Source organism: Muntiacus reevesi, chromosome 3, assembly GCF_963930625.1.
Source record: "Muntiacus reevesi chromosome 3, mMunRee1.1, whole genome shotgun sequence".
NCBI lineage: Eukaryota > Metazoa > Chordata > Mammalia > Artiodactyla > Cervidae > Muntiacus > Muntiacus reevesi.
Window position 1 is genome coordinate 177,194,075 of NC_089251.1, and position 14,491 is coordinate 177,208,565.

Sequence of the window (14,491 nt, forward strand, 5' to 3'; positions counted from 1 at the left end):
TTATTTTATTTTCTTCCTAGTAAGATGTTAAAATATTTTAATATTTGTTCTTAAATATTAACTGTATTTTTCCTAGCTTTCCCACATAAGCAGAAATGTAAACAGAAGGATTTGGATCCAGAGATGGGTAATCTCTTCAGTCAAATGGGATTAACAAGGCCCAAATTTTTAGGCCAGATATAACTTCATTTTTCCCTCAACGCTAATCATCCCATATTAAAAAAACTGATGCTTTCAAATTCAAATAGGTAAATTCTTACTCAATCAAGAGGCAGTTTTGCAAACCAACAGAAAATAGTTTCTGTAATCTATTGGCTTAAAGATTTTTCAGTGTTTGAAAATCATCTTTTAAAACACAAGACGTGTGCACCTTCCAAAGAACTTATCCTATGCTAAAAAGTTGCATTTACAGTTTGCTATCTTAACTCAGACTTGTGGATACTACAGTTACATGAAGAACCTTACTTAATTCATAGGGTCACTGGAAACATGTATATTTACCATGAAAGATGGCAAGATGGCAGACCCCAATACTTTTTAATAATAAATAATTTGCTTAAAATATAATATGCAACCCTTAAAGATTCAAATTCAAATAGTCGATCAAAGTTGAGCTTAATGACAGTATTATCAATGAGGTCTCTACAATGAAAGAGAAGAGCAAGAAAGTAATCATGAAACCCTACCATTTACTAGCTGTGTGGGCATGAAGCAATATCTATAGTTTTATCATATGTAAAGTAATAATACTTAGCTTGCTTGGTTGGTGTGGGAGTTAAAAAGGATACTAATGCAAACTGGCTAAAGAACAGCTCTTGGCACATACTAAGCATCAATAAATGCTATTATTATTCCTATGTCTATACACACATATATATTTACTTATGCAATTTGCATGAGTAGGATTCAGTTTATTTCTTAGAACTTTCTTCTCTTTCCTATTCAGCCACATGCAAAACAAAAAGGAAACTATTATCCAAAGTCTGTGCACAAAAGATGTATATCTTTTGCAATAAAAATCCCATTCACAATATGATATTGTCAGTCTGATTTTTCATCCATTTATTCTTTGTTTCATGACTACCTACTGTATAGTTTACTGCATGCTAAGCTGCTTTTGTGGTGTCTCTTTGCGGCCCTATGGACTGTAGCCCTCCAGGCTCCTCTGTCCATTGGATTTTCCAGACAATAATACTGGAGTGAATTGCCATTTCCTCCTCCAGGGGATCTTCGCAACCCAGGGATCGAACCCTTGCGCCTCCCACATTAACAGGCAGGTTCTTTACCACTAGCATCATCTGGGAAACCCAGATAGTTTACTATGCTATTATAAACCTCAATGGCTTCTCTGGTGGCTCAGATGTTAAAGAATCTGCCTGCAATGCAGAAGACCTGGGTTCAGTCCCTGGGTTGGGAAGATCCCCTGGAGAAGAGAATGGCAGCTCACTCCAGTATTTTTTCCTGGAGAATTTCATGGACAGAAGAGTCTGGTAGGCTACAGTCCATGCGGTCACAAAGAGTCAGACACAACTGAGAGACGAAGACTTTTACTTTTTCACAAATCCCAATACATTCTAAATCTGTTACTTGTGTCTTTTACTGCCTAAACTCCAGGAATTTCTTTTCTGGATATGTTCTAGAATACAAGAGCCAAAGGGAATCTAGACCAGAAGTCTAACATCCTTAACTCTGGGAAATATGTGATCACAAACAGAATTTATAGCTAAAATAATTCTTCATTATATACTCCGACAACAAGATATAGTTGGTAAAGAATGCCCAATAAAACAGTACACTTTTGATTAAACCTCTAAATCCAACCACCCATTTAAAAAGCAACCTGCCAGACTACATCATGTGGATGCCATGCTGTAAGATCCAGGTTGTGAAAAACACTATAAAGGAAACAATTCAGTTTCTTCAACAAATACCTTGCAGAGAAAATAAAAGATAGAGGGGAAATCTGGAGATTCAAAGGGAAGTCTATACTGCTTAGGGATTCACAGCTGGGTGAAAATGTATAACACAAAATAAAAGTAAAGTATTGTAAAAGTCACCTTAGTTGCTGTTTTGGTGAGGAGGGGAGTTCTGATGGTGAGGGGCATATGGAAAACATCTGTTGTGTCTAGAAAAGTTCTATAACCTGATTTTGGTGGATGCTGTAGCAGTGCTGGCCTTGTAACAATCCTTTGTAACAATTTATGTAATGTATGTGGCTCTCCTTATTTGTGTTATATTTAACAATAAAGTGAAGTCGCTCAGTAGTGTCTGACTTTTCCCTGACCCCACGGACTGTAGCCCGCCAGGCTCCTCTGTCCACAGGGATTCTCCAGGCAAGAATTCTAGAGTGGGGTGCCATTTCCTTCTCCAAGGAATCTTCCTGACCCAGGGATCGAACCTGGGTCTCCCGCATTGCAGGCAGACTCTTTACCCTCTGAGCCACCAGGGAAAGGATTTCTTAAAACCCGTTATCTAAGGCAGGGATGCTGACCATGGTTTTCTCAATGTGGTCCTGAAGTGAGTCGATGAGCAAGTCTCCTACAGGCTTCCAGCCATTCCGCACGGCCTCCGCCTCCTTGAGGTCAGCATCCAAGTCATCCATCGCTCCCTGGAGGTCTCTGAGCTTTTCCAATGCCTTGTCCACTTGCTTTTGCCAATTGCTAGTAATAGCATTTAGACTTTCCCACTTCTCTTTGACTTCAGAAGACTGCTTGCGCATGGCTTTGGCAATCTTTTGGGCTTTCTCCTCAGGAGTCAATTCTGTAATTTAGAAAAAAAAAAAAGAATATTTGGATGACTGATCAACTCAACTTTCTTACAGTCAACCGTAAATACCACCTTTCAAAGGATAGCACCTAAGCTACATTAGCCAGAATAAGAAAAACTGTCTCCATACTGCTTCTACTTATCTCTGCTCTTCTTCAAAATAGACAAGAGTCACTCAGAGTAATAAGCAGCCCTGTGGTTTTGGTGACTTTCGAATTTTCATATATTTGCAAACCTTGAAATGTAGCAACTCAAGAAATAAAGCAATTTTTCTTTAATACACAGTTAGATAAGTAAAATCCAAAGACAGCTTTTCGTTAGTTTTTCATTGTCCTCTATAGAAATGCGAAAGATAATTGGGAGAGAAACAGCTTTAAGTCATGAGGGAAACTTTGAGAAAATACGATTAAACTGGCATATCAAATAACATATAACAAATACAAATAACATATCATAGATACTTCATCATCACTGAATCTGTTTGGCAGTTAGTTCATCTTTAATACAAGGCATGCTCTGCAGCCTAGAAGTATAACACAGCCACACATAGTTCAACAAAAACACAGCAAGACTGCAAGGACCACCCTAAATATTTACTAGACCAACAGAACTTGGGTTTCCCCAAGTGGTAAAGAACCCGCCTGCCACTGCAGGAGACAAAAGAGAAGCAGATTTGATCCGTGGGTTGGGAAGATCCCCTAGAGGAGGACACATCAACCCACTCCAGGATTCTTGTCTGGAGAATCCCTTGGACAGAGGAGCCTGGTGGGCTACAGTCCCTGGGGCTGCAGAGTCAGACTAAAGCGACTTAGCATTATCATCAGTGGGACCTGCAGAATTTCTGAAATAGAGTACACTTTTCAGACAGGAAAGGGCAGGCATAACGCAAGATGCTGCCATAGTACGGGGCGGTAAGACAGGGTAGGAGTCCAGAAGACAAGCAAAGGAAACAGAAATCAAAGTCAGGTTGAAGCCAAGAGTCAGAAACAGCGATGAGAAGCTGGCAAGACAAGGACAGGTGAACTTGATGGTCGTAGAACACACACTCTTGAAGCAGGCAGAGATCCCCGTCTAAACACTCCTGAGCCTCACTACCCTTAACACCCCAGGGTGCCTCCTTTCCTTCCTAGCAGCTGGTTTGATGGTTCTCATGCTTGTCCCCTGGAAACAGAGAGGCAAGTTAGAAACATACAATCAAGGTAAATAAACTATATATTACTTTAGGATAGAAGTCCATATTCTTCTTTGTGATAGCAGCCCATCTTTTAGTATGAATCACATTAGCAACATCCACTTCACCTCAAAACATTCCACACCACTCACAAAATGCACTGAAGTTCATCAAAACTTCTGATAAGATGCACCGAAGCAAGCCCTTCTAAACTGTAACTTTTCTATGCCACACACATCTGTCTGCCTGTCTTTATTTAAATATTATTTAAAAGCCAAGACAAATGGACAGAACATTTATTTTTATCTAAGTTTCCAGAAGAGCCAATTCACTGGGAAAGACCCTGATGCTGGGAAAGACTGAGGGCAAGAGGAGAAGGCAGCGACAGAGGATAAGATGGTTGGATGGCATCACTGACTCAATGGACATGAGTTTGAGCAAGCTCCGGGAGACCTTGAAAGAGAGGGAAGCCTGGTGTGCTGCAGATCGTGGGGTCACAGAGAGTCAGATACAACCTGGGTAGTAAACAGCAACAACCAGTTTCCAGAAATTTCTAGACCTCAATATTTAGATGCAAATAAATATTTGCATCTGATAATAAATCGCCAGGAATGACATGGATGATGAGGAGCTTAGAAACCCAAGAACTTCTAGTGTGCTGCTGAAGGCTCTGAGGCTACACAGAAATATGACCAATCCCTTAGCAGATGAACTGATTATAAGAAGAGACAATGTTATGATAGACAGACTGAGTATACTAGTAAAAGATAAATATGGAAAACAAGTGAATTAGAGCCCAGCTTTAAGGACTGCTTAGAATTAGATACACAATCCAGTACAACAGTCAGGGGAGGGAGCTAAGAATCCTGGAGAAAAAAATTTTCAAACTTGTTACAGGTCAGGGTTTCAAGGTTCTTGATTAAAAAAAAAAAAAAAAAAAAAAACTGTGAGGATAGGTACATCATTAACAAGACAACTTTATTTAAATCCTTAAAACTTCAAGATTTTTTATAAATCAATAGTTTTTTTATAAATCAATAATAAATTTTTTATAAATCAATAGTTATATCAATACTATTCATATTTTATATAAATATAACATGCTATGTGTAAGAGAAAAAAATCATTGTTAGCCTGATGAGAAAGGGAGTTAATAATTTTTATGATGGCAACAGCTGTACTTATTAATAAATCACTTGAATTTTTTGAAAGATATATTTTAAACACTCTTGTTTTATTGACTTTTGTAAAAAACACAATACAGTGCCAATTTCAGAAGAGACAACTTAATTATGATTATTTTCTCTAGAAAGTAAAAACTGTTTGTAAGTCAGCCATTGAATAACCTGGGAGACACACAGCTTCTTTGTCCTGTGACAAAATAGCCAACTCTGGCTGTGACTTTTTGTCTTCATTTAACGTAAAATCTTTTGATTGAGCAGTCCTTCTGTGGTATTTATAATAAAATCCCCACTCAAGCAGCTACTCAAAAGAAAAGTTCTACGTTCAATTCACCATCTGTTTGCCAGAAAGAAAGCATATTAACTAATCACAGAATCAGAATAAAAGTGCCTCCTGTTGCAGCAACAATCTCAGTTTAATACATACGTTACACCAAGAACAGAGCGAAGTATAAAGCCAAACAAAAACCTTCCAGAACTTCTGTAAAATAAGTAATAAGAAGCAACATGTGAAATCTCAAATTATGACAATTTGTGCTAAGAGAATAAATCAAATCAAAACAGAAAGAAAGCATAAAAGATGAAAATAATAAAAGGATATCCAGACTTTTTAAAAAAACAAAAAACCTCCTGTTACTTGAAAATCAAAGGACAAAGCTTGCTTCAAAGTTTCCAAGTAGATATTTTGCAGTAAATTTCAAGACCCTCATGCAAGAGTGGAGAATCTCTTCGACCAGTGGTTTGGATTTCTGGTAACATATTAGAAACCTCCGGGAGAGAGTCTGTCTGTGTACTTGTTTGTTTTTAAATGCTGATCCCCAAGGACCAAGTATTAAAAGATTCTGGCTTAGCTGGTCAAGGGTGAAGGGAGGCATGGGTATATTTTAGAAGTTCCCCAAGTAACAGCAATTGTTGCCAGGATGGAGCCGCATCAGTCTATTGGATTATACGTTGATTTCTCTGGTCACTGCTGCTGAAGTTGGGCAGAGTGTTTCCACCCCGTTGAGCTGCTGTGTCATTTCCACGCAGAGCAGGGTGCCAACTACATAAGGTGGGAAAGCAAATGAAGCTTGGTGATAAGAAGGGAATCTAATTTGCATTTGAAAAGGCAGTAATAGAGGCTAAGAGACAGAGGAAACAGTAGGATAAAACCAAGTAAATTTAGTGACAATTCACAGACCAAAGGCACTTTTCCTAGGTCACTTTCCTACTCCCTGGTGTGTCTATGTTTTTGGGAGGGAGTACTCTGCTTCACTCTCCATTCTCCCGTTCTTCTTCCTTCAAGCCTTGCTATTTATCTCTGAGGATGGGACTGCATTCATTTTTATATTTATAATTGTATTATAGGCTCAGAAGGAAAGAAACTGCCTACAATGCAGGAGACCCACATTTCATCCCTGGGTTAGGAAGATTCCCTGAAGAAGGGAATGGCAACCCACTCCAGCACTTTTGCCTAGAGAATTCCATGGACGGGGAGCCTGGTGGGCTATAGTCCAAACAGTCAGACTCAACTGAGCAACTTTATGACTATATATTATATATAGTATAATGTGTTATAAAGTATTATAAATATTAACATATTTACTTTGTATTTATATAATTAAAGCAGAAACTCATTTATTGTGTTACAAAACATTTAATAAAGAGTAGATAACTGTCTTTTAGGAAGGAGAAACAGGAAAAGAGCGGAGAAAGGAATGACCAACCCTGAAGCTTTCTTTCAAGTCCAGTGACCTTTATTCTTCAAGTATGCAAATTAATTGGATGGCACTTAAACCACTCTCTTCTTTCTACCCTGTATTCTACGCTTCACTGGAATACAGACGGAAAAGGAACCTGGACTGGAAGCAGGGACTAAGACTTGCAATCAGTACTGCTCCCATCCTGCCCTGGGCTCCCAGGTGAGCTAGATGACCTGCTTGATCAGTGGGAACTCTATGTTCTCATGCTGGAAAAAGATTTTACAAAGGGCCCCTTTTACCTCTGAAATTCAATTATATAAGAAAAACAGAGCCACTGTGTGTCTCAAAGAAGTCTCATATTAGAGGAGAAAACTTTTTCTTTTCCCTCTTTTGTGTGCTTATAAATTTTATTTTACATTTAAAAACATTCAAATATATGTTTCCCCAGTGAAATACCATAGAAACCTGTAGAAATTAGAATCAGTTCAGTTATTTTAAACAAAGATTCTCCACATTTGTCATATTTTCTTTCTCAATTTTGGAATTAACACATAATCTCCATAGTGACTTTTTATTCTTAGAATTTAAAGCTTTAAGTCATGCATGTTTGTTTCTTCTCATCTTGGTTTTACAGTATTCTGTCTAGAGACTAGTATGTCTTCAATATATATATAATTACTGAATTGAAATTTTCAATTTTCTGAATGGAATTTGCAACTTTACTCTTTACTGAGAACATTCAACTTCATAATTTTAAATGGAAATCTTTCCACTTATTTTTAATTCCTTCACCCTAAACCCATTAAAGCATTTCTATTAATTATTATTATTACTATTTTTTTTTTACTGTGAAAGAGAAGGATAAAGCTTATGAAGTCATTTAAAGTATGGTAATTTCATATCATTTGTACTGTTTGCTTATTTTTTGCATGTATCTGTAATCTTGTTATATTTCACTGAGAGGTAAAGAGGACATGTTAAGACAAACAAGTAGAGGACAAAAATTCTCCAGAGTAGCTTTTTCACAACGTGGACAATTTGGTGCAAGGAAGAATTAGTTTGTATGCCAATCCAATGCTAACTAGTTAAATGTTCATAGCATAGATATATTCCTTACGTCTTTGAACTTCAGTTAATATCTATAAGGCTACTGACACATGCCTGACAGACAAGTTTCAGCAAAGGTTAATTTTTTTCTTTTTTTAAATGATTTTGTTACTATATCTGGGAGGTTTAGCTCTCTCTAGAGATTTTTCACATAAGCAAACTAAGCTGATTAGCCACCAAGAATTCATAGGGAAAAAAACAAAGCTTCCTCATATATCTAGAGACTAGACTTCACTCTGTCTCTCTCTTTAGCCCATTCTGTTTTTCTGTCTCAGAAGATGTTTCTGATTAAGATAATGGAAAATATGTTCTCAAAGTTTCTGATTACATGATTAAGATCAATTTAATCTCTCTGAAATGATCAGTGTTAAAGACGTCCCTGCCCATTTCCTTTTCTGTATGATGATTGCTGACAATTCATTAGGAACCAGATTACAAGTGCACTATCAAGTGCTATCATCTGATTACTGTAATATTGCTAATTATATTCATCTAATACATTATAAGGATGACAATAGTAAGATGATAACCAGAGCAGATTAACCTGATAATATATAACCTAAGTCTTTCAGTAGGTATATGATAAACACCATAAGGATCCACAATGCTGCCAAGGAATTTGTCAAGGGAAAGAAGACAGTGAACAGAAACATTTAGGTCAAGAACTCTACAGTAAAGAGATTTACGGAAAATCTTTCACAAATACCAAAATGAAAGCTATGAATGAGAGTCAGGGTTGGAGGTGGGGTGGATGGAGAGAATAGGAACACACACCACACGGTGGAGAGGGATAAACAGCACTTCAGAGCAGAAATCAATGAAGGTAGAGCTAGAGTCTGAATACTTCAATGTTCTACCCTTCTCTCAAAGTGGGCCAAAGTAAATAAACCTAGCATAGGGCTAAGGATGAAAAATTAAGAGACCATTAAGAAGGTTAACTGCCAAGGAAAAAGGTAGAAATAGCAGAATGGCCCTGGAACAGATCTAGCTAAGACACTTGAGACCCAGCTTTCAATTTTCTGTAATGGAATACTCCCTGAATTTCCTCATACCAATGGCAATTTTATAACTTATTCAAGTCAGTTTTGAGGGCTAAACAGCTATAAACAGGTCACTGGGAACAGGAGAGTGTTCCTGAGAGGGAGAGAAGAGAAGCTGGGAATGTATGTTTCAGGAAGGCAAGGATGTGTTTTGTTCACTGCTGTTTCCCCAGGATCTAGAACACTACAAGGTGGACACAAGGTGGGCATTCAGTAAGTACTGGTCAAGGGAATAAAAAGATGCATGTACGCATTTCTTTGTTTTGGAAAAAATTCACTTTTAAGATCAGAGGACAGGAATCTTCAATTAAAAGTCTTGCATTTCTTGCTACACTGCTGTCCATCTCTCCCCAGGCTGCTTCCCTGAGGAATATAGCAGCTAATGATCCATCAACTTACAAAAGAAGTCCCGGGCTTTCTATTCAAGCTTAACGATTCTCACTAAAGAAGTTAGGCATGTCCTAGGTTAACATACTGTCAAAATGAGAAGTTTAAAGTGGAGAATTTATTCCTTGGCTAGGATTACACTTTTCAAAAGATAGCAAAGCTTCCAACTAACTCTTGAAGATACCAGCTTTCAAGATGAGCAGCAACAACAGGAAGAAAAAACCACACTGCACTGAAAGCATTTAGTCTCCTCCTATTCTTTAAGTTTAAATCAGAGAGTGACACCCCAGATGTTAATTTCAATAAAGTACATAAGTGTAAATTATTGCCATCTTTTTTATGAGGCACATGTGATTTATGCACAGTGATAATAGTGATGAAAGACCATAACAGATGGTAAACAATTAATTTAAAATCCTACGTCCATCAAACTAACCTTTGTCCTCATATAAGTCTTCATCAAGAATTTGATAGATTTAAATTGAATTTCACTATGATGGTATTCATTAGCATGCAAAATGGTTTTTGAAATTTTTGTCCAATCAATAGGGTTACTCAACTAGTTCATTATATTTTAAAGAAAGTTGAAGAGTGGATTCAGTACAACCATCCATACATTATAGAACCTTAAAATGGGAAGGATCACATTGCTGCTCTGTAGTTAACACTGAAAATGGAAGTAACATTATATGTTTCTGTGCTTTTTCATGCATGACAACTTTACTAATCTAATTTGGACTTAAGAAGCTAATTAAATTATTGCCTTGGTCTATAGACCTGAAAGCAATTATTTATCCTTCAAGTTTTTATACGAAAATTAAAAAGACAAAGTCTAATATTGCCTAAACACCCTCTCCCTTGGTGCTAGGAAATCAGTGAACTGGTACGTCATTCCATTAAGCAGCCTAATAGTTCCGTAAAGGAAAAGTAATAGTGAAGGAAAAAGCATTTTAACTGTTGTACTAATTTTTTTATAAGTAGACAAATATAGTTAAGATAGGTTGCTATGATGGTTATGGCCAACAAGGGATGTGGCAAGCCTGAGTTGGTGTTTCAGCTCTGTCACATGGGTGACAGTATGCATCCAAATATCACAAAGTTTCAGTTTCTCTATCTGTCAAATGGGTGGTAAAGGACACACACCTCAAAGAGTTGTTATGACAATTTCAGGAAACAGTGCCTGGCAGGTTTATAATTTATTCAAGGATAAGTGTCGGTTTGTGGTGAACACTCATGTGGACTAACATTTTTCTCATCTTCCTTCCTTTCTGGGCATTGATTCCTCTTCCATCTGACATGATGCTTATAAAGTGGGAGTCGGGGAGTGGGGGTGTCTGCCAATCCCACAAGACTCCAAGCTCCATGCTACTCAAGGTGAGTCAGTTGCTGCTCTCTCTTGAAACGTGCTAGATCTAAAGCAGGGCTTCCCCTCCCTGATATGTGATTGTGAGGTACAAGGTCACAGGAAAGTGAAGAAAATGAAAACTTGTGGAGAGAGGTAGAAAGGGCCAGCTGGGAGCTTGGTTTCTGTGACCGGCTGTGTCCTTGTGTTCAACGTAATTTTGTTATGGGGTTTAATGTGGATAAATTCCCCTCTGTGTCTATGCTTATGGAAGCTGGGTGTCTGTCACTTCCAATGAGTGAGGTTCTAATTAATAAACTGGTTATTAGGAAAACAAGAAATTCCCTGGGGAAAAACACCCATGAGTTTTACTGCCTCATTACTTAGGTTAGGTTATGTATAACTTGGTCTCATTTTATGAGACGCAAGGAAATAATTACTGCCATCGTTTTTATGTGATCTTATGTTATACTGAGAATCAATATAAGAGTTACTTCTAAACTCTATGATAATTTCACTTTTTCACTCATTTAATGGTCATGAAACTTTATTTGTACAAGTTTGCTAATACTGGCACAAAATGGACTGACATAGTGGACTGAAAAACGTCATTTATTATTTCTTTGTTATATCGTAAAATATATGAGATTTCACAGAGGTGAAAAATACTCCTAATTGGCTTTCTAAAATAATATGAAGCATTTAATAATTAAAAGAAAATAGCATATTCTGAGTTAAAATATTAAACATTACTAAATATACACACAGTTGTTAAAGGTCAAAGAGGAAAAACACTAATCCATATGTACTTTTTATCTGAAAAGTTTTTTATTAGCCATTAATTCCTGGTGGCTCAAACGGTAAAGAATCTGTCTGCCATGCGGGAGACTTGGGTTCGATCTCTGGGTTGGGAAGATCCCCTGGAGAAGGGAACGGCTTCCCACTCCAGTATTTTGGCCTGGAGAATTCCATGGACTGTATACTATATATACTATAAAATGTTTTTTTTTTCTTCTATCATTTAAATGAAACACCAGGGTGAAAAAGAAACAATGTTCAAACAGCCTTCAGTAAAATAGTTGTAGTAATAGTAATGTCTTGACGGGAATAAATTTTAAAGAAGACTCAAAGGGAAATTTATGAGCAAAATAATGCAATCTTTTTTTGTCTTAAAATCAGAACCTGAGTAGAGGAAAACAGCTTTTCCACACCCACATTGACAATCATTTGTATAATTTTCTAAACACTTTCAGAGGTGAACTACACTGTTAAAGTGTTAACTGTTTTGTTTAATAATTGCTACCATAGCTTCAACTCATAAAATACGTGTGCGTGTGTGGGTGGGGGTGTGCGTGCATGCCTGCATCTGCATACATATGTGCCTGTGTCTGTGTTGGGGGTAGAGAGGGGAACGCAGACATAAGGCTCTAATTCCCTGTGCAATTTTGACTTTTAACCTGAACACTAGATAATGGATAGGTGAGAAGTCATGTATATTCCTGACTACCTCAAGAGGTGTAGGGGTAAGAGTGGGCTAAAGCCCCACAGCTGTCCTTCCCGTCTACTTAAATCTGGGACTGAGAACCACAAAGGAGGTTGGGTGAACAAGAAAGAAGCCAAGAAACATTTGCGCAGGGTTAAGAGGCTCTAGACACTGAGAGTCAAGAAAGAGCTAGGAGGTCAGTGGCCAATGAGCAGAGGGAAAGAGAAAGGAGAGGAGAATGCAGGGATGAGTTGAAAGCAAGCCCCCAAACCCAAGGTTAAGGAAGGTTACCAACACACAAGGTTGGTTCTGTGCTTGATCTACTCCATAATAGCTGATGACCTTGGTCAGCACCACAGTATTTTCTTGGCCTTTGTGTTTTAACTTAATTTTTTTTTAGAGGCATCTATACCATCTGCTCAATTCATTAGGCCAACTACAGAAGTGGTTTGAAGAGTACACACAGGAAAACCAGTATGAATGATGATGAAATTTTTGCTGTCTCATTGTTCTACTTTCTAACAGATATAAACCAGGTGGTTAAAATCAAACGAAAAACAATTCAGTTCAGTTCAGTTCAGTCGCTCAGTCGTGTCTGACTTTTTGCGACCCCATGGACTGCAGCATGCCAGGCCTCCCTGTCCATCACCAACTCCTGGAGTTTACCCAAACTCATGTCCATTGAGTTGCTGAGGCCATACAACTATCTCATCCTCTGTCGTCCCCTTATCCTCCTGCCCTCAATCTTTCCCAGCATCCGGGTCTTTTCAATTCAACTTCACTAGAAGGAAATATTATACATTGATATGACACAATTCAAGTCAAATTAAGTAGCTCCCTATCACTCCAGAGAAGGAAACTATTGACAAAGCCGTGAACTTTGTTAAATTTCTATAATTATTCAGATAATTTTAGTTCAAGTAAAAATTATATTGACTTAATAACCTTTCATAGGCAGAATGAGTAGTTCTGGGAAGCTGAGTGGTCCAGATAGCTATATTTCATTCATTTAGCCCTATTTTTGTATGGTTGCCATTTTGGAAGGAAATTTACTAAAATATAGTATAAACTACTATGCCTTCTCTTAACTGATTTATAGTCTATCTTCAAAAATAAACAAACCACAGCTCATTGCTTCAGCTTTTCTTTTATTGTAAAAATCCCCAAAGACTACTTTGGTTTGTTTTATTTTAGAATTCTCATGTATCCTTTTTATAATTTTCTTTTTCCTCATAGCTGTCAGACTGCCAGACATCATTTCTCACTGCCACCCTTTCCCCTGCCGTATCATTTCCATCTTGCTACATAACCATAATTCACTGGAAAACAAGTGAAACTAGTTACAACAGTGTCTAAAGTAAGAGTTAATACCTCTGAGAGAGTGGCTTTTCTACGATCTTCACTATATTTTCAACATAATACTCTCTTGACTGCTCAGATAATTTCTCACACTCTTTCAGATTCTCAGTAAATGGGAGAGGTCACTAAGAAAGGGCAGGGCTGAGCTTCAGACACAGATATTAGTATATAGTCAGAGAAGTGACCAGGTGCCAGGGAGCAAGGAGAAGAGCTGGAGAGGAATGGATTCGGGGTGACACACAGCCTCAGTGAGTGGGACAGAATGAGCAAGGGCTGGATAGGCAAAGGAAGAAGGAGTTGGAGATCAGGTAGAAGAGACCAGTAGGCAGGAAAAAAAACAGAATGGGCAATGAAGATCATTACCTGCAGACCATCATGAGAAGCTGGGGTTAAATGACATTAGTTTGGAGCAGAGAGAGGCATGAGATGCTACTAAAAAGAAAAGTGAAGTGAAAGTGTGAGTTGCTCACTTGAGTCTGATTCTTTGCAACCCCAAGGACTGTAGTCTGCCAGGGTCTTCTGTCCAAAGAATTCTCCAGGCAAGAATACTGGAGTAAGTTGCCGTTTCCTTCTCCAGGGGATCTTCCCAACCCAGGAATTAAACCTGGTTCCCCTGCATCGCAGGCAGATTCTTTACTGTCTGAGCCACCAAGGAAACTGAGGCCAAATCACTGTGCAGCTTTGCATGAAGGTAAAGGAGTGCAGATTCTACTGCAGAGGCTACTACAGGTCTTAAACCAGGGTAGCAAATGCTAGCTCTGTGTTTTAAATACATCATGGTAGCATCTACCTTGATGCAGAGATACCAATTAAGAAAGTATTGCAACAGTCCTAGCAAAAGATGGCAAGGACCTGAAATAGGGCAATTAATGTCAGCAGTGATTTTCAGTGTTTAAAATATAAATACTTGAAAGTTGTTAGGAGACTAGATTTTAAAAGTTCTCAAAACAAGGGAAAAAGTTGGAACTATGTG

At 37.9% G+C, this 14,491-nt stretch overlaps 1 protein-coding gene across 8 annotated transcripts in view; it reads right to left on the reverse strand.

The window, feature by feature from the left end:
• UTRN (utrophin) overlaps positions 1-14,491 on the reverse strand; it is a 538,989-nt gene that overhangs the window by 106,858 nt on the left and 417,640 nt on the right. For all 8 annotated transcript variants that reach the window (XM_065931202.1, XM_065931205.1, XM_065931203.1 and 5 more), the window contains one exon: positions 2,492-2,760. In XM_065931202.1, coding sequence (XP_065787274.1) covers positions 2,492-2,760 — 269 coding nt within the window. The remainder of the gene's footprint in view (positions 1-2,491; positions 2,761-14,491) is intronic.